Raw genomic sequence first — 20,991 nt, 5'->3', positions numbered from 1 at the left:
TGTTTTCAGTTTCGTAAGAGTAGGCAGTACTCCATGGGGCCACTGCGATCCTTTAACAAATGTATTTCCAACATTTGCAAAGTGGAATGGGTCCAATTTGAGAATGCATTTTGACAAACTTTGAGTTGGTGGTAAATATCAAGGTTTTGCAACTGCATTTCTGTCACAAAACCTTGGTGTATAACACTGAAATTGCTATTTGGAAGTAATGTCTTAAACACACCCCTTACAAAATAGGGATTTCTACACTCCAACTGAAATTCTGAAGAACCTCAGTTGCATGTTTGTATATTTGAAAAATAATTTTTGCTGCAGAAAACAGCCCAATTTTGCGAATCGGGCTATTTGCAACGGCAAACATTCTACGTACGTATAGCTCTCTCTCCCTTCAGATCTTTGTACCCAATCTAGTTTGTTGAGGTTTTCAATTTGAAGGGTTGGCTCTTTAACCAGCATCTCCTCCCTGAAATTGTATTTAGTAATTTATGGGGTGTATTGTTTTTAGCTGATGTATTCTTCTGTTCCTTTAATTTTTCATGATTGAATCTTTATAAAATACATTTTATCATAGTAACATATCTGTTCCCCTTTGAGACTCAATAATCATTAACGCTAAAAAAAAGTGTTATTCTGAAAAAACTCTCATTATAATTTAATATAATTAAAAATGTGCATAATTGTTTACTGCAGATTATACCAAGGGATCTTGAATTTTTAGGTAGGAGATTAAATTTGTGGTCACACCCGAACCCTATGTAGAAATGCTATCTTAAAATATTACCTTACACTTGTTCTCCCAGAAAGACTTTGGAAGGTATGTTATAGGCAGATGAGTCCGCATAATTCTAGGTGGCAGTGTTTGAGAAAGCACTTCGGTACCTGCCATTGAGAGATTTGAAAGGATTAAAACAACTGTAGAAAGAATATGAATAATGCTTAGTGTTTACATTTGGGCAATCACCTTCAGAGATTATATATGAGTTACACACCCATACCACAAGAGCATGCTTCAACAACTGTCCCTTTTTAGTATTTCGATTTTTTTATTTTTTTATTTATGTTGCATATTTTCACCTCGTATTTTTATGATTCTTTTTAAACAATTTAATAAAAACCCGCTCCTCAGCTGATGCATACCGATGCCTTTCATACTCAGGAGACACTGACATAATCCATAGAGGCCTGTGGTCTTTCTGAACCCGGAAGGGAGTCCCAAACAAGTAGGGTCTTAGCTTCTACAGCCCCCAGACCACAGCAAAAGCTTCCTTTTCAATCGTACTCCACCTCTGTTCCAGGGAAGTAGCCTCCTACCAATGAAAGCTACAGGTGGATGTAGGTCCTCTTCATTCAGCTGTAAAAGCATGACTCCCACACCGTGCTCTGAGGCATCAGTCTGCACCGCAAACTATTGGAGAAGTCAGGAGCCTTGAGCATGGGCGCTGTACACATGGCCTTCATCAGGGTGTCAAAAGCGGTCTGGCATGCCTCAGTCCAGGTCACCTGACGTGACTGCTTCCTCAAAGTCAGTTCATTCAAGGGGACAACAACGGTACCATACCTCTTGATGAATCTGCGGTAGTACCCAGTGAGACCTAAGAAGGCTCTCACCTCTGTCTGGATGTTGGGGGGTGCTCATGCCAGAATTATGTCAATCTTAGGTTGTAGGGGCACCACCTGGGCGGCTTCTTACCTGATGCCCTAAGAACACCACAGATTATTGCCCTATCTAGCACTTACTGGCCTTGATCATGAGGCCTGCCTTCTGCGGGGCCTTCAACACTTCCCAGAGGTGGTGCAAGTGATCCTCCCAACTGGAGCATAACACTGCAATGTGATCCTGGTAGACGGCACTGAAGTCCACCAGCCCAGACAGGACCTGGTTGACCAACCTCTGAAAAGTGGCAGGAGTGTTTTTCAACCGAAAGGGTATAACCCAGAACTGGTGGTGCCCCTCTGGGGTTAAGAATGCTGATGTCTCCTGTGCCCCCTCGATCAAGGCAATCCGCCAGTACTCAGACATTAAATAAAAAAATACTGAGGAACTTGGCAGCTCCCAGTCTGTCAATGTGCTCAGCAGCTTGGGGGATGGGGTGGGCGCCATTGAGCCCATGTCAGTCCACACAGAATTAGTGTGCTGGAGTGGCACCAGGCGCAGCAGCTTTGGGAACCAAGACCCATGGGCTGGTCTTAGGACTGCTGGAGGGCTCAGTTACCCCAAAAGCTAACATCTTGGACACCTCCTCCTTGATGTGTGCCTTCACTCTGTCTGATAACCTGCAAACCTTGTGTTTCACAGATGGACGGTCCCCAGTCTTAATGTCATGAGTTCACCAAATCGGTGACTCCTGGGGTAATTGGCAACAGAGTGGCAAACTGTCCCAGCAACTGGCGACAGTCACTCTAGTGGTCTAGGATCAGTGTAGGGGCGAGGACCAAACCTTCCATTGACCCATCCGGCTCCTTGGCAGACAAGAGATCAGGGAGAGTCTCCCTCTCCTCTTCCATTCCATCATCAATAGTAAAGAGCATTGTCAACTATGACCTCTTGAAGTGGGGTTTGAGGATTTCCACGTGCACGTCCCTCACGAGGTGCCTAGGAGTCTGCAAGTCCACCAGGTAGGTGGCATCTCTCTTGTGCTGCTTCACCTCATATGGGCCAGACCACTTGTCATGTAGAGCACAGGCCTCTATTGGCTCCATCACCTACACCTCCAGACCAGGCTGAAACTCAACAAGAGTGATATTCTGGTTGTACCAAAGATTCATGTCCTCCTGGCTTGCTTCTACATTTGTCTGAGTGAGTTTCCTGAAGTGGGCAGTCTGGTTTTGGAAGGTCAGCATGTAGCTGAATACATCCTGGGAGAGGCTTCCTAGGATCTTGACCTCAGTTATCCTTCACCAAATGGAGAGGTCCTCTCACAGGGTTCCCATACAGCAGCTCAAAGGGTTTAAAGCCAAGCCCTTTCTACTGTACCTCCCTATAAGCAAAGAGAAGGCATGGCAATAAGACGTCCCACTTACCCCTCATGAGTTCTGACAGATCCCCCAATCACGCCTTTCAGGGTATGGTCGAATCTCCCAACCAACCCATTATTCTGAGGGTGGTTAGGAGTGGTTAATTTATAGTTCATGCCACACTCCTGCCATATAGCCTTCAAGTACAGCGACAACAAGTTGGTACCCGGTAAGATACCACCTCCTTGGGGAAACCCACATGAGTAAAGATCCCCATCAGTGCCCAGGCTATGACAGGTGCCGCCACTGTCCTCCAAGGTGAAGCGATACCACCGATCTGCTCCTCAATCTCTCTCAGGGACCCTGTGTACCCTTAAAGCTACCTCATAGCTCCTAAACCACTGGTCAATGTCACCCCCCACAGCATAATTTTTCACTACATCTTTGGGTATATGTACCTTTCCCTCTGAGTGCACTGAAGAAATTCTGCCACCATCTGTGTTGGACTTGGACTTCAAATCTATCTCCTTTAAATTCAATTCCTCATCCAAGACCATCTTTTTCTCTTCTATTTTGAGCCTTACCAGCTCCAATTGAGCTTCTCCTGATGCTGCATTTTGAGCCTTTCTAGCTCCATCTCATGCCTCAAGCCTGTTCTCCAGCTCCTCTGGGACAGACCTTTAGATGAGACACTGCTACCTGCCCTGGAAGGCAACTTCAGCCCAGGAAGATCATGAACTATCAGTACATCTCATGCAAGTTTACCTCCTGAATCTCCCTAACCAGACACTGAGCGTGTTTTGTAGCTCCTCCTTTCTGTTGAGGTCTTTAAACTGGACATTGCGGTCCCTGCAGATTTGCTTAAGTTTCTGCACATTATAGGACTCCAATCTGTCCTCATCGAAAATTAAATCTGAAGGGACAACTGATGTCCCTCTAGACTGAGACATGCTTGTAGCAGAAAGCTCAAAAAGTATCCAAACTCTAAGAAGGTAAAAAAGGAAGGTATGTGGTTGCGTAACGGTCTGCACTCTGATAGCAATGTACACCAATCACAGTATGTAAAGTACAAACAAAAGTCCTAGTCTCACTGCTGTCCACCAATGTTAGATATGGGGGTTTCTAAATGGCATTGGCTTGCACCCTGTCCAAGTAGGGACCCTTATTCTAGTCAGGGTAAGGGAGTTACACACTCAAGATAACCCCTGCTTAACCCTGTAGTAGCTTGGAATAAGCAGTCTGGCTCATCTCAGAGCAATGTGTAAAGAATTTGTACAAACACACACAGTAACACAGTGAAAACACTACAAAAGGACACTACCCCAGCTTAGAAAAATAACCTATATGTATCTGAATAAAACAAGATCAAAACAACTAAAATCCAACATACACAAGTAAAGATATCACTTTTAAAAGGTTCAAAATAGTTCAGTCTATTGGATACTATGGATGCATCACTTTTATCACAAAGTACCTGGGATGAGTCAACATCAAAGATGCACGGTGGATGAGGCACCAGAAAAGCAAAGTAACGCATTGGTTCCTTACTCCCAAGTGAAGTGATGCGTTGAATTCTTACTATCAGGGGAGGTGATTTGTATCAGGGGAGGTGATTTGTTGATTCCTTACTGCAGTGCAGGGGAGGTGATGCATTGATTATTTACTCTCAGGGGAGGATATGCATCGATCTCCCGACACAGGGCTTTGGTCCCTTACTTCTGGGCAATATCGATAAAGAACTTGGCGCACAAGTGCGATGCGTCAAAAATCCGGAGGAGCTGGGTAATGCGGCTGCAGGGAAACAGGTGCTGTGTCATCCTTCCAGCCACGAAGCAGGTGATGCATTGATTTCTTCAGTCAGAACAGGTGCCTCGGATGATAGAGACACGGTGCTCGGGACTCAGGCTGCTGTGACCACTCAGCCGCACGGCAGGTGCTGCGTCGATTCTTTGGCCGCAGCGATGCATTGATTTTTTAGCTGGGCAGTGATGCTGTGTCATGAAAAGCAGGAGCTGAATGTCGATGTCTGGATTTTTATGTCGTTTGCAGAAAAAGCCTCCTCTAGGGGTCCAGAACTGGAATTGGCACCACTTGGCAGCTCAGAACTCCCAGCAGAGGAGTTCAGGGGCTGCAGATTGAGTCTTCGATGCCCCTGAGACTTCCCAACAGGAGGCAAGCACACACAAGCTCTTGGAAAACCTTGGAAAGCAGGATGTGGAAAGCAAAGTCAAGTCAAGGACGACATGGCAGTTTAAAACTGCACTCAAATACACTGCAGTGGTATGTCTGAGACATGGTTGTAGGGCTACTCAAGTGAGTGCCACAATCAATGCTGTAGTCCCACTATTAGCATTTGAATTACAAGCCCTAGGTACACAAAGTGCACTTTACTAGGTACTTACCAGTAAATCAAATATGCCAATCATGGATAACCAATCATAATCACAATTCACAGAGAGAACACTTGCACTTTTAATACTGATGAGTAGTGGCAAAGTGCCCAGAGTTCTAAAAGTCAAACAGTCAAAAACAGGAGGTCAGAAGCAAAAAAATACAGGGGAAAAAGACGCCAAAGGTGGCAGGTCTAACAGTAAAACTCTCAGGTTATCATACATAAACCTTCATCATACAGGGTTACATTGTTAGCAATCATTTACTGTGAAAAGAGAGAGAAGAGGGCTGTCTCATAATACTGATCAGTGTATAAAGGGGCACAGCTATCACCTTGTTAGCGTCACCCTGGTGGTCTCACCTGCGCAGCAGAAAATCTATGAGTATTGACCTACTGTAATATGTTGAGAGAAGTGGATAAATGCAATGTCTAAAGAGATGTAACTATAATAATTGCATGAAACAGTTCAGTTCCATACAATCATTATACTAGTCATTTATTAAACAGAATTGTAACTTGCAATGAAGCAAGACTGACGGATTAAATGAATAATTTCTTGCCAGTCTGTCCCTTTCAGGTACCTTATTATTAGTCTTTGTGAACCCCCATAGAAAAGAGTAAGAAAGAAAATGTATTGTCTGGCTGGGTCATTTTGGGGCTTCCCCAAAGCATGTAAAAAGTAGATATCAAGTAATTTTTCCAATTAATATGCATATGTGATGTTTGTAGTTTATTGATGTTCATGTGGTTAGATTTGGTTTGTCTAAATGTTCTTTTATTGTGGATATTGTTATGCACACTGTTTAGCCAGTCAGTCTTAGGGTGGACTTCCAGCAAACTGTTTGCCATCTTACCTTCCTTTTTGTGCTAAAATTTGTTTTTGTTCGCCATAGGACTTTGTGCACTTTACCACTGCTAACCAATGGTAAAGTACTTACTTGTACTCTCTCCACTAAACATGGTAAAATTGGTCCACACCTGATTGGCATTTTTAACATACTTATAAGTGCCTTGTGAAGTGGTATACCATATGCCCTATCCAGGGCATGAAAACTAAATGCTAATAGTGGGCTTGCAGCACTTATTGTGCCACCCCCTTAAGTAGCACCTCAATCTGCCATTGCAGCCTGAATGCAGTTTTAAACTGTTAGTTTGACTTGGCAATATAACCCCCTTGCCAAGCCTTGACACCCATTTTATTGCGTATAGGTCACACCAAAGGTAGGCCCTAGGTAGCCCATAGGGCAGTGTGCAGTGTAAATAAAAGGATGGGCATGTACTTATACGATGTACATGCCCTGTTAGTGAAAAAATCCTACGTTTGTTTTTAATTAATGTGAGGCCTGCCCGTCCTATATGATAATGTTGGGTTGCCTTATCACATTTAATAAGTGCTAACATTTGATTGGAACTAAGAAGTCAGTTCATGTTTGGTATCTATGAAATTGTAATGAAAAATCCACTTTAATGATAAAGTCAGATTAAAGATTATTAATAACAATTCTGAAAAAGCCTCTTTCAGAAAGTTGCCATTTTCCTGTCCTTATCCCCTTTGTGTCATGACTGGATGTAACTGTTGGTTAGACTTTGTTAATTCCTCTCAAACTGTCACACAGCAAAGGGATTAGGTGTCCCTGAATGGCTATATGCTGGCAGGATGGGAAGGTGTAGCTGGAAACAGATCCACTTGCAACTGAATAGGTAATACTCTGCCTTCACATAAAGAACTTATTACTTCCACATTGTCACTTCAGCTAGCTTGGAGCCACAGCACGGGAGTTCGGGAAATCCCCTGCATTTCTAAGAGACCTTCTAGTAGCTTCTCCAACCTTCCAAAGGGAAGGCATCAATAATAAAAAAGAGGAGACTCCGACCCACTCTTCAGTTCACTTTCTGGACCTGACGAAGGACTCTCAGATGATTACCTGCTGCTTTGATCTGCTGTGGATTATGCAAGACTGCTTTGCTGTACCTGGAAAGACTGTTTTGTTACCTGGAGCCTGCCTTGAACCCTCAGAGGACAGCTCTGCTGTTTGAGCCCTGTATTTCCACCTGCACCCACGACTACCAGAGTGATTTCAAGGGCTAGTTTGCTGGCCTCCTGGACAGAAAAGGCTCCCAATATCTTGAACCCACACCTGGACCCAGCCTGATTGAGTCCTAAACCCCAAAATGGTGCCCCGCCAGTCCTGGACCATTGCTTGTGGTGCTAAAAGTGCCCAGATATACGAAATCCAAAACAGAGACCTTAAACTTTTTAGGGGCTATAACCTGCTCTTGGAACTGAGGGAAGACTTAGGCCAAACTGCTAGTCCATCAGCCCAAGGTGCATCGCCGGTTGACCTGCTCCTGCTGCGTTCCTGTTCTTCACAGCAAATCCTGTTCAATGGTCCTTCGCAAAAGGGGTATCAGAGCCACTCGCACTGTCCTCGGCTACCGCCTCCAGCTATGACTTCCAAAAAGACTAACAGGCACATGCATCAAAGCAATTTGATATCGCAAATGGTGCGAATCGCAAAAATCGGCTGTTTGCGATCACAAAATTAGCTTTTGCGATGCATGAAACAACTTGCCAAAAAATCACAATTATTTGCAATTTCTTAAATTGCAATTACATTTAAGGAATCGCAAATTGCAATTCCTTAAATGCCATGCAAGATGCCTTTTAAAATAGTGATTTCGCTAATAGGGGGCGCAAATTACCATGAAGTTGAACTTGATGGTAATTTGCAAAAACTTTGAAAAATACACTTTAGTGCCTTTTTCAAAGTTTCATGTTGCGCACACACATGCCCATAGGGCATGTGTGTGCGCAACATGGGTGCACATCACTATTTCAGGGGTGCAACAGGGTGTCATTTTGACACCCTTGCACACTTGAAATTGCATGCGCAATTTGCGAGTACCTATTGGTATTCGTAAATTGCCCTTGCAATCTCTTATTCATACCTATGGGCCTGTAGGCCTATAGGAATGAATGGAAAGGCATTCCTTAATTGCGACCCGCAATTTGCGAGTCGCAATTAAGGAATGTTTGGGAATCGCTAATTTTATAGCGATTCCTACATGATTAGGCTTTTGCAATTCCTTAATTGCGATTCCTTAATAATCACAATTAAGGAATTGCAAAAGCCTACATTGATGCTTGTGCCTGTAAGTCCGAACGTAGAAATCGTAATCGAGGCTTCGTTCCAAGGCTCCCTGATGACAACGCTCCCTCCTCAGATACCACCTGCAGTCTTGTACCGCTGAACTTCACCTTCTCAGAACATTTTATTTGAAAATTCCGAAGGTAAGCACTGACCAGGCCCACTTCTTGTCTCCATCACGGTCAGCCATATTTTTCGACTTTGACCTTGTCTTGCGCGACTAGATGTGCGCGGTTGGCGTTTTGATCTTTAAGACACTAGTTTTTACTGAAACTTTGAAAATTCATACAGACTGGATTTTTTTAATTTTGTTGTCAAATAATTTATTAACTTTTACTCTATGTTGTCTAAATTGGTGTGGGGTTTTTCTTGTGTTATGTTTTCACTTTATTACTGTATGGGTGCTGCATAGTTGATTTACACCTTGCCTCTAAGTTGAGCCTGACTGGTTTGTGTGCAAAGGTACCAAGGGTTAAATACAGGTAAATTTAGTGACTTTTTGTGGTTAATCCTGCCAGGGATCATGGCTTTTGCTTGACCAGGGCTTACACCAGCCAATGCCAACCAATGACAATGAAAATTAATCTTGACCCTGACCTAATGGAATTGCCCAGCCCAAATTGCCACGCAAGGTCATCCCTGAAAAAGAATATATGTAACTCAAGATGGTTTCAACCTGATTTGGACTCGTCAGTTGGGTGTAGCTTGGCTCCACTGGCACAGTGAGCCCAGAACCCATGTCTGGTCATACCCTTGCCGCTTAGGATATTTCATCAAACACACAAACGGTGATGGGAGGAAGGCTTGCAATGAGTCTTAATACTGGAAATTGCTTGGGGTAGTATTCAAACCCATTGTTATTTTGCCCGCCATGCCACCTAATTTTTTATCTACCCATGTGCAAATCAGTCTCGACCCTGTTCCAATAGGAACAGTCCAGCCTGTACTGGCAGGTCAAGCAATTCCTTAACCACAACACAAGTAACCCAACACTGCTGTCGCCCGGATTAGGGTTCTTCAGTCGGGTGTAGCTTGGTTCCAGTAGCACAGTGAGCATGAGATCCACATCGGGGCATACCCGTGATAACCTAGTGTATTAGACTTACTGCAAGCATTCCTGCTATCACTTTTTGTGTGTTTTATTTAACACCCTAAGTGGTAAGAATATGCCCAGACATGGGTACCATGCTTTTACAAACTGTCAACATTTAGAAATTTGCAAAACTTAAAAAAGTTGTGCAAAAATGAAACTCAACTTTCTTTTGAAAGCTCCAAAATGTATTGTTTTAGAAATCAAGTCCTAATATTGGCATCATTGGATTATATGAAGAGCTGCTTACATTTTAACTAGTTTGTGAGGCACTAGCAATAATGAGAATTGAGAACATAAAGATTCTTGCTGTGCGCTGTATGCAAAACTGGGGAATGGATTACACAAATTGCCCTTCTGAAACAATGGCCATTTCTCTCCACTTTCTGCATACATGGCTGGTTTTCCCTCCTGTGCATGAGTAGTGTGGCCACAAGCCAATGAGAGAACGTTTTGCCGATGCTGTATTACAGATTCAGGGCAGAGATAAAGAGGCAGCCTCCTGATCACTCGGAGCACCCACCTTTTAGCTGATATGTGCATGTCATGCCTCTTTTTTGTGGTCCAGGCTGGGATGCTGCAATCAAAGTGAAAGGCAAGGCAGAACAACTGCTTCAAAGAGCAGGTCTTGCACTATCCCCAAGAGTTTTCATCTGCAATGGGGGTAGCACATTTATTGCAAAAGGATGTACCGACATGGTCTGTGAATTGTCTACCGACTTAAAGGTGTACCTTGATGTAGATTGGGGCACAACGCTATGTACTCAATACAGGTCCTGATTTTAATAAGAGAAGGTGGTTGTAGAAGATCATATCTGCTTCAACCAATCACCCAGATAAATGTGGATTGGCACCCACAGACATTTCAAACGAGCTGCTGATTTTAAGACCTTTGCTAAAACCCTGGGACAATCATCTGGAGTGTGGACATTTTTCATAAAACAAACTCTAAGATAATAAGTGGCCTTTCCAGATGAAGATCTAGAATTTTGAATGTGGCCAAATGACACTAAGCAGTCATGAACCAATTCACAAAGGGAAGTAATATATTTACAACCATACTCTTATGCATGGTGCAAAAGTCTGACTTCTGGGAATGAATCATTTCCAGTAGTACATATGGAAAGCTGCACCAGTCGCTGTCAATGTAATGTGAATGTCATGTGACATCCACAATTTTGCCAGTACTGAGTTGTATCCTTGGTAACTCCATAGTGGGAAAATGTAGCAAATAAGCAAAAGTACATCTTTGTGTTTTTATCGTACTTTCTTCTAAGGGATAAAAAATTGTCACCAGTGGATAATATACTTCTTCTGCACCCCTCCAGGGTTTGGGGTGTTTCTGTTTCCCTCCCCACACTGAAATTGCTTCCTCCAACCCATTTCAAGAGTAAATCTATGACCATATATTCAGGGTGGGAATATGTCAGAGAGGAGTTTATGGATATCCACACACTCGTACGTGTTTGTGTTGTAACAAACAGTCAAGGCAACTGCCAGTTGATTTTCACAATCCCAACCTGCTGCATATGTTTTACTACTTCATAATTGTACATAGTTTTTGCCTACAAATACACAGTAGCAAAATCCCTTAAGTCTGATATGTATCTGTTAGTGGTTAGCTAGCAGGCATAAAGGGAGCAGTCTTCTGGAGTAAATGTAGGTGTACAGCCATGCATGGCTTTGTGAACTGGTCCACAGATTTTATAGACTCAAGCTATAATATGACAACTTATCACCTTTAGAAGGGTTGAACTTGTCTTGATCTCAATTCAGAATGATCTAGAATTCAGACAACAAGTGGGATCATGAAGACAGAATTTCGAAAGGAGAGGAGGTAGTGAGAAAAAAGGTTTCATTACAGCCTGCGCAAATTAAATCATACAGCCCAGGAGGCGCTGTCCGAGCATTCCAGTAGATGGAAAGAATAGGAGACACACAAATAAATTGCTTTCCCATTAACAGGCCCAAGGGTACTCTTCATTCTGATTTGTACAATATTTAGACATCCTATGGTCAACACTGGCCAAACACTGGATGCTGGGGTGGAATCTAGCATACAGTACCCTAGCACGACACTGTGAAATATGTGTCTGATGCAGGCGCTGTCTCTAGATCAGGATTCTTTCGTTTAGAGACTGTAGCCATTTAAGGACTAAAATATTGTAACTTTAGTCCTCAAATATAGCTATATATTTTCATTATAGAATATTGATATTTTAACTTTCTTTCACATTGTGAGGGCTTTTACCTGCCGAGATGAGCATGAAAACACAGAATACTCTAGGATGATACTTCGAAGCACTATATGTAAATGTATGTACAAAATTCTACCAACACATCAGGGGGGTGTGTTGATATATATACCCCACTTCATGATACAAAAAACAAATACCAATTTTTTACTAGGTTGGGGCTGTGGTCTTCCTATCTCTGCTTTTTCTCCTGTCTCACTACTAAAATTAAAAGAATGATTAGACAAAGGTGGTGGATAATAGTCAATCAAGTAATGGCCCACTTGTTTGCCAGCCAGAACAAGATAAGGAACTATCAGTAAGTAGTTTTGCAGCTGCAGCTTTTTTTCCCTGAACTTACTGTTCTGGGCCCATAAATATTTGGCACCTTTCATCAAATATAATCAGATTCTATTTTTTACCCATTGGCCCTCGGATGGACCTTTCTTCACTGTAGTGAGGGGTGAGAAATCAGGTTGTCCAATCTGTCAGCTACTCAATGAGGACCAACAATTGGTAGTCAACTCACTAATTAGAGATAAGGTTTAAATACACTACTCTCAGAACCATGTTATAAAAGTAAAGTATTGCAGTTGGAAGACCCACCTCCTAAAGAAGTTTAGTCTAACCAGGATAATACAAACTAAGAGTTTTGCTGTCGCTACACAGAATTAAAGAAGCAGAACCTGATGTTTGGAAAATAATATTTGATTCTTCCTGTCAAGCATTTAAAATCAATATCTCATAAACACAGTTTCTACGGAAAAACATTAAGACACAATGACAAGACTTAGCCATTTAGATAATTTGGTTATTGTATTAAAAATCCAAAATCAATGCATATAAGTAACATTTTAAGGGGCTCAGTCAAGAGTCTTACAGCACATAGTATAAAACTAAGCCTGGGCGAAGCACTACGCTACGCTCGCGTAGTTTGCAAAGTTCGCGCTACTTCGCACTACGCGAACTGCACGTAGCACAGTGCGAACACACGTAGCGTAGTGTTGCGTAGTGCTGCGGTCATTTTTTGCTTGCTCGCGGTCCTCAACGTCAAGTTGGTGACCGCGAGCAAGCAAAATGACATCCCGGCGAGACTTTTTCCTTGTTCGCGATCAGCAACATCAAGTTGGCGATCGCGAGCATGGAAAATAAACCTCCTGGCGAGATTCCCAACGCGAGGAGGTCAGGTTTCTCATTGCGAGAGGTCGCGTATGCTCGCGACCGCTCGCGATGAGAAACTACCAGTTCGCGTTGAGAAAGCTGCCGCTCGAGTTAAAATCTACTCGAACAGCAGAAAACTGTGCAAGATGCCATTTTCAATGATTGCACAGTGCCGGTTGCTTGTCCGCACTGTGCAATCATTGAAAACAACATCTTGCACAGTGCGAACATGCTACTACGCAGTTCGCGAAGTGCTACGCGTAGTGCGAACTTCACTTTGCGTAGCTTCGCGAAGTGCTACTTCGCGAACTACGCCCACCCTTATATAAAACCCAACATTTAGTCAAAATAGTCCATTCATAAAGAGGATGGTTAAGTTACAGAGTCCTACTACCAATAAAGGTAGGATGATGGCTCAATAGAGTTCTCTCAGAAGAGAAAAGGAATCAAGTTAGAGTCCATTAGGGGAAAGTCCATGGGCAAATGGAAATGGAGCAAAAATCAGGAAAGTTCAGATCTGGTGTTTCACCAGATAGCTCAAAATAATTTAGCGGGCAAGGTCACTCATTACAGGCATAGGCATGGAAAGGTAATGAATCAGTCTGTCGGAGGATTCCAAATCAATCTGCTAAGAACAGCAGCATGAGCAGAAGTGGTAGAGAGGGGAAGGATCCCTCCTCCTTTGGAGAGTCATTTTTCCATTCACTTGATACAAATCTGATACTCCTTCATATTTTCTCATGAGAAATGACTGTCCATTCCATCCTCACAGGTTAGTTGAAAAAGAGCTATATACTTTGTTGCTCTTTGTGGTTTAAGTCCAGAGTTCGAGTTCCCACAAATTCACTCACAAAGAAAGACTAAAAGAATGTCCTATTCATAAAAGAATGTTGCATACAGGGAACACATAAAGCAACATTTGAGAAAATGTATCAAAAGTCCATTACACCAGGCAATTAAATAATGCAGTTTAGGGGAAAAAGACAATCCAATGCATTTAAAATTTATAATTTCTTATTTAGTAAAGTAATCTCATAATTAATTTCAAGTATAACAAAATAAATCAAGCATCTCTTATAGCGAAATAATTGTAACAATGTCAGTGATCATTGCATAGAAATGTCTAAAACTAAAGATGGCCTACTACTATGATTTTTAAAGTACATACAAGTACATTATTCTTACTAATCATTTTACTAAACTTCTTTCTAGTAGTTTTATGATTCTAATAATGTCGAGCATTGATACCGAAAATATCATCCATGGAACATATTGCATAGGAATTTTGCACCACTTTTCTCTTTTAGTGATGCATTAGTCATCATTAAGAATTGCACTATTGTTGGACACCGAACAGGCAGGACTGGGCCTCCCAGTTCAAGGTGCTGGTACTTCATCTTTTCTTAGTTTCAGTGTTGTTTATCTAGACGTGTGCAAAGTGCACATTAGCGTTTCAGTGTAAAAATCAATTGTGCTGTGTAAAGAATAATCAGCTTTTACGCAGCCTCAGTAGTCATCTGTGTGCTCTTCATAAGGTCTGAATAATCCTCCCTCATAAAGTTGGCTTCAGGCCTGTCAACAAACAGTGATTGTGTCACACAGAAAGTGGCCCGAGAGTGGGAGGACACGTGAAGCGTGGCTACTTACCAGTTAGGGTCTCATGGTTCTGGGAGTGGGGGTATGCTGGTTGCACTGGGTGAAGGATCCTTCTAAGAGCCAGGTCTTGAGGTCCTGCTTGAATTAGGTGAGCAATGTGGATTGCCTGAGGTGGAGGGGCAGGGTATTCCAGGTCTTGGCGGCGAGGTAGAAGAACGAGCTTCCTCCGGTTCTGGTCTTGTGGATCCTGGGGACAGAGGCTAGGGTGAGTTGGGTGGAGCGGAGTTGCCTGCGGGTACGTGGAATGTAAGGGGGTGGTACAGGTATGCTGGTGCTTTGTTGTGTAGACCTTTGTAGGCGTGAGTGAGAAGCTTGAATGTGTTTCTCTTGTTGACTGAGATCTAGTGGAGTTGTCAGAGGTGCTGCATGATGTGGCTGCGGCAGGGGATGTCGAGGACCAGTCCGGCTATGGCGCTTTTAGCGTTCTGTAGTTTCTTGTGCTGTTTCAGGGTGACACCAGTGTAGAGTGCGTTGCAGTAGTCGAGTCTGCTGGTGATGAGTTCATGGGTAATCGTCTTTCTGGATTCTGTGGGGATCCATCTGAATGTCTTTCATAGCAGGCGAAGCGTGTGGAAGCAGGCTGAGGAAACTGGGCTGATTTGGCTCTTCATTTTGAGCAATGAGTCCAGTATGATGCTGATGTTCTGTTTGCAGTCCATCAGTGTGGGGTGATCCCAGAGCAGCTGGCCACCAGGAGTCATCCCAGGCTGAAGGGGTGGGTCCCAGGATTAGTAATTTGGCCTTGTCCGAGTTGAGCTTGAGGCAACTGTCTTTCATCCAGGTAGCAACGGCCTTCATTCTACTGTGGAAGTTGGTTCTGGCAGTTGTGGGTTCATTGGTGAGGGAGAGGATCAGCTGGAGATGATGTTGAGTCCGGTACTTCTCACAATGGCTGTGAGGGGGGCCATTTAGCCGTTAAAGAGGGTAGGGCTCAGGGAGGACCCCTGGGGCACTCCACAGCTGATCTCTGTGTTTGTTTTGAGCACAACAGTGGTAGTTTAACTCGCTGTGTCTGGCCAGTGAGGAAGGAGTAGATCCATTCTAGTCCCTTGTCGCAGATGCCGGTGTCATGGAGTCTTGTGATAAGGGTGCGATGGGAGATGCTGTCAAAGGCGTCCGAGAGGTCCAGTAAGATGAGAGTTGCGGTCTCGCCCTGATTGAGTAGAGAGCTGATGTCATCGGTGGCGACAAGGAGTGCTTACAAATGTTGTGAGGCTTTCTATTTCCATGGCCTTAAACTATAGTTTGGTTCGCTCTCATGCATGAGAATTTCCCAATCACTAAGAAAGCAATTGTAATTAAGGCATATACAGGGTAAGGCAGACATTGAACAAATACAAGCACACAGCCCAGTTTAGTTTAGTTAAGTTTTTTAATTTATAATGCGCAACAGCTACCCAAAAAGGGTTTCCCAGCGAAAAGGACAGGTTAGGGCTTCGAGGAAAAACAGAAAAAAGCAGTTTATCTGTCGAATAGCCAAGTTTTTAAAGACTTGCGAAACTGAGTATAGTTTGTTTCGTTACGGAGTGCTGTGGGTAAAGAGTTCCAGGTCGAGGGACCAAGGTAAGAGAAAGACCTACCGCCCATCCGGGCTAGTTTGAATTTAGGGACGACAAACCTTCCTTGGGTGGCAGAGCTGAGATTTCGGGAAGGAAATTAAGGACTAACCAAGGACTGAAGATAATGAGGAGCACAACAGGATTTAATTTTGTGCATATAACTCAGTACCTTGAACTTTATTTGATTTTCGATTTTAAGCCAATGCAGCTTGGGTTGATAGGTCGAAATGGAGGTGGTTTTTGGGAGTCCACACAAAAGTCTGACAGCAGCGTTCTGTACCATCTGTAGTCTATGGACTACAGATTTGTTTGAGCCCAGATAAAGTACTTTTCCATAGTCAAGCCAAGATCGAATTAGGGCATTGACTACGGTTTTTCTGGTAGATTCCGGTAGCATCCAACAGATTTTCCTTAACCATTTGAGAATGGTGAAGCAAGTCACTGCGACTTTGACTGATTGGGGGTGCATACTGAGTGAGTCATCGATCGTGATACCCAGATTTTGAACTTGGGGAGAAGGGGTCGGAAGATCACCCATTTCACAAGGCCAGTGTTGGGGGTTCCAGAGATCTTTGTTTTTTCCTTACACCAATATCTCAGTTTTCTCTCCATTTAATTTAAGAACATTTTCCTGCATCCAAGATGCTATTTTGTTCAAGCCAATTTTGAGAATAGAAGGAGCATTTGTATTGTGTGAGGAAAGGGAGAAAATGATTTGAGAATCATCGGCGTAAGAGAAAAGGGATAACCCTGATTTCTCTGCTACCTCAGCCAGTGGTCTTACATAAAGATTGAATAACAAGGGGCTGATGATTTATCCCTTTGGCACCCCATGGGCAAAAGAGTGGACTTACGAGCAGGGTGTTTGTGAGAAAACTTGGAAAGTGCAATTTGAAAGGGAAGCCAGTTTAAGGCGGGTCCGCCGATACCCTGTGATTTAAGTGTTTGTATTAACACAGCATGAGACACCGTATCAAAAGCGGCGCTCAGATCTAATAAAATGAGCGCAACGGTGTCCCCATTGTCCAGGTGGTGACGTATGCTTTCAGTGACCCCAAGTAAGATGGTTTCGGTGGAAAAACCCGCTCTGAAGCCTGACTGAGAGGGATGAAGAAGTTCGTGTGTTGTCACAAACTGAGTTAAGTGTGAGTGGATATGTCTTTCCAGAATCTTTGAAAAGACAGGAAGTAGAGATATAGGGCGGTAATTACTGGACACCTCAGGGTCAGCAGTTGCCTTTTTAAGAAGGGGATGGATCATAGCATGTTTCCATGTTGATGGAATGATGGCTTCCTGCAGTGAGGCATTAAGGAGATCCGTCATCACAGGTAGTGAAGAAGAGCTCAACTGCTTTAATATTGAAACAGGTAATGGATCATTAGGAGATCCAGATTTAATGTTGTTTAAGAGTTTAGTTAAGCTTTCTGTAGTAAGTAGAGGCCAAGTCGCAAGAGAATGGTCAGGGAGATCCGGTTTCTCTGCTTGATTTAGGAGTGGGTCAATAATACCGAGAGAAAGTTGAGGTGAGGGAGCAGCGGAGGGATTTCTTGCCTGTTCCAGCACAATGTCTTGGTATATTTTATCAACAGGCATCACATTTGGGTTTAGTTAGTGCAGGAGGCTGCGCTTGAGTTTTGTAGCCCACAAGTTCCTTGACAGTATTAAAAAGAGTCTTGGAGCAGTTAACAGCATTAACAATGGTAGTGGGAACAGAGTCTGCTCGAGCTAATTTGCAGAGTTTATGATATTTTTTTAAGGCATTTTTGTAGACTGATTTAAATAAGGAAGTGTAATTCTTTCTCCACTTTCTCTCCAAAACTTTACAGTTTGCTTGTTTAATTTTCAGTGACTCATTGAACCATGGAGCTGGTGGTCCATGGTTATCAATGTATTTGTTGGTAAGAGGTAAACATGTGTTTATGGCGTCTAAAAGCCAGTTTTGCACTGAAGATGACAGCTGGTTTACTTGTTGCGAGGAACAAGGTTTGTGGGTGTCCAAAAAAGTATTAAGGGCAGTGATATCTAACTTTTTCCAATTTCTAATTTGTGAAACTGGCGTGCTGGAAATAGATGAGAGGTGTGCTGGGAGTGTTAAGTTGAATTTAATAAGATATTGATCGGACCAACTTATTGGAAGGGCCGAAGAGCAAGAGATCTCTGTTAGTTTGGAGAAAATGGGGTTGAGGAAATGCCATGCTACATGTGTAGGACCGGAATTTAGTAAATGAATATTCAAGGAAGCCAAATCTGAAATAAGATTTAAGCTGTTTTTACATGCTTTATTTTCTAAATGGAGATTAAAGTCTCACAGAAATTCGCTGTTTTCATAGCTAAAGGAGCTATGAGTTCAGCGAAGGTCGAGGTTCAAGATGAGGAGGAGGTAGGGGGTGATAAATGAGTATACCTGAAAAGGTAAATTTAGGGGAAAGAGTCAACTTCAAGAAAGCAGCCTCACAATTTGGGAAAGGGAGATGTTCAAAATCGCATTTAAGATCTTTCTTAATGATAACCGCCCAGCCCAGGTATACGAGATCACAACATGAAGCATAGAATGGTTTATAGCTCCAGTACTCATAGTCAGGAATTTAACCGCTTAACCGGCCTGCAAAATCCGCTGCGGTGCGGCAGTTTAATTAACTGGGCGGGGCCGCGTCGGCCAACGGACGTGCGCAGCACTATAGAGGTAGTGCTTGCGACGGCCGTTGGCCGACAGAAGCATCGAAGGGGTTGAGTTTCTACTTTGACTATTCGCTCAATCCTTCCTCTTAGATCAGTATAACCTTGTCCTCTTGTTTGTTTAACATACGGTTGCTTTGCAGATTCACTCCTTGTCTGCCCCTAGATGAGTGTCAATTGGTGGTCGAAGAGGTAATTCTCTCTCACTACTGCAGCAACCTCTACTTAACTCCATATCCCTTCCATTGCCAGGCTATCCCCAGTTTTAAGTGTGCCTGTCTGAGTCATATTTCGGATTCCCTGATGCTCCCATCACTTTAACTACATGGCTTCTCTTCACTGGTTACCAATCTCCTATACTTTTAAGATCAAAGCGCTCTGTATAGTTCACCCTGGCTAACATCGCTTGGAAATTAGTTTACTTCAACAAATATTTGAACAGTGCACCAGCTCTCGCCCTCTAATATTTCACATCGACTTTTAGTCATCCCAAGGATACTTCACTGTTGAGCAGAGGCCCAATAGCGCTCTCTTTTTTTAGTGGCTTAGATGTGAAACTTTTTCCTTCTCCACGTCCATCTGATTAACAATCATCTGGCCTTTCATAACGTTTTAAAGACTGAGGGGATTATTTACAAGCCCCTTGCATTCCGTCACTCTTTATGAAGTACTGGCGACACAGAGTGGGGACCCACATCTAGGAGGCCACGCAAAGCCACTTTGCATGACTTTTCATGGACATGTAGATATAGTGTAAGACAACACGGCCTTGTAGTTATGGTGTAAGACAACACAGCGCAAGTCACTGCATTGCCTTACACTGCGTCAGGGAGGCATTCGATGGGCATTGCGTGGCTGTTCCCAGGCAACACCCAAGGGTTTTGATGCATTTCCAGATGTACAAGGATCTGTAAACAGGGGAATGCATCAAAATTGTACGCCTCCCCAGGGCGGGCATAATAATGCCAAAAATGTGTTTATTTCTCCTTGTTTTTTCTTTTCTCTTTCTATGTGTGCTGCATACTGCAGCACACATTAAAAGAGGAAAATGCCTTCATGGAGTGTTTTTGTGCAGGAATGTGTCCCTTCCTGAACAAAAACTATCCTGCCAACAATGCAGACACCATTGCACCATGGTGCAAGCGTGCCTGCGTAGGCACTAGGTATCATATTGTGTGTCGGCACTGGCTGAAAGGACAGGAATGCACTGTATCTCGTAAATGTGGTGCATTCCTGCCTTTTCCATTTGGCGTAGGGACGCACAGCAAAAACACTTGCGACGCTGACCTACACCAAATCATTGTAAATGAGGTCCTAATTTGTTTGGTGATTTTCATGAAGTGCTTTCCCAGCTTTTGTCTTGTGGCTGCACTCACCTTCTTTCAGCACACGGCTATGACGAGAAGAGTACTAGCATAGCATTTAACCCTTTGGTCACTTGTGCTTATGGCAGGTTCTCACTGCAAGTTCAGTGGTGTTTCAATTGGAAAACAGGAACTGGCAAAGTCAACAAGTCTGAGTTGAATGTGCCAACACATACAGTGTTAGCATATTAGAATGAGGTGCAATGGAGGGAGCCAACAGGAGTGGACAGAAAGGGCAATAGTAGTAAAGTAGTCCCTCATGCAGAGCAAAGTAAGCACTGAACTGGAGATGCAAGAATATACTCTAACAGTCAATAGTATTAGGTGAGTGATGTATACTCTCATGAGCCAAGACTTCATGGACAAATATCTAATCCACTGGCTGAAAGAGGGAGATCCCAAAAATCCTCTGTGTATATTGTTAGTAATAGTGATGTGAATAGACAACTGTGATGACAAAACCCAGACCTAAAAACATGCTGGGCTGTAAGTGGCTCTGGAGAGGTGGTGGCAGCTGTGTATACATCATCAACTGAAATGGAAGTCGGGTGGCCGAAACTGAATGGATACAAAATCTTTAAGAGATTGGCAGATCCTCATATGTCCACAGTTTGATAGATTATACTAAGCATTTGTAGAGGGATGGACAGTATTGACAAATTAGCATGTTCAGTAAAAGTGGCAAAAGTGCAGCATACCTAGAGGTGAGATGCTATTTCTATTGAAGTAAAGCCGGATCATCCACTTACAAAGAG

The 20,991-nt window shown here is 43.2% G+C and overlaps 1 protein-coding gene across 1 annotated transcript in view; it reads right to left on the bottom strand.

Annotated features, from left to right (window-relative positions):
• The window catches only part of LOC146860196 (sulfotransferase 1 family member D1-like), a 267,089-nt gene that overhangs the window by 127,476 nt on the left and 118,622 nt on the right, over positions 1-20,991 (bottom strand). The window contains exon 3 of the mRNA XM_085646322.1: positions 782-879. Coding sequence (XP_085502448.1) covers positions 782-879 — 98 coding nt within the window. The remainder of the gene's footprint in view (positions 1-781; positions 880-20,991) is intronic.

The sequence above is a fragment of the Triturus cristatus genome, chromosome 3_1 (assembly GCF_964204655.1).
Source record: "Triturus cristatus chromosome 3_1, aTriCri1.1, whole genome shotgun sequence".
NCBI classification, from domain to species: Eukaryota; Metazoa; Chordata; class Amphibia; order Caudata; family Salamandridae; genus Triturus; species Triturus cristatus.
The sequence above is the reverse complement of the archived record's forward strand: the minus strand, read 5'-3'. Positions and strand labels throughout refer to the sequence as shown.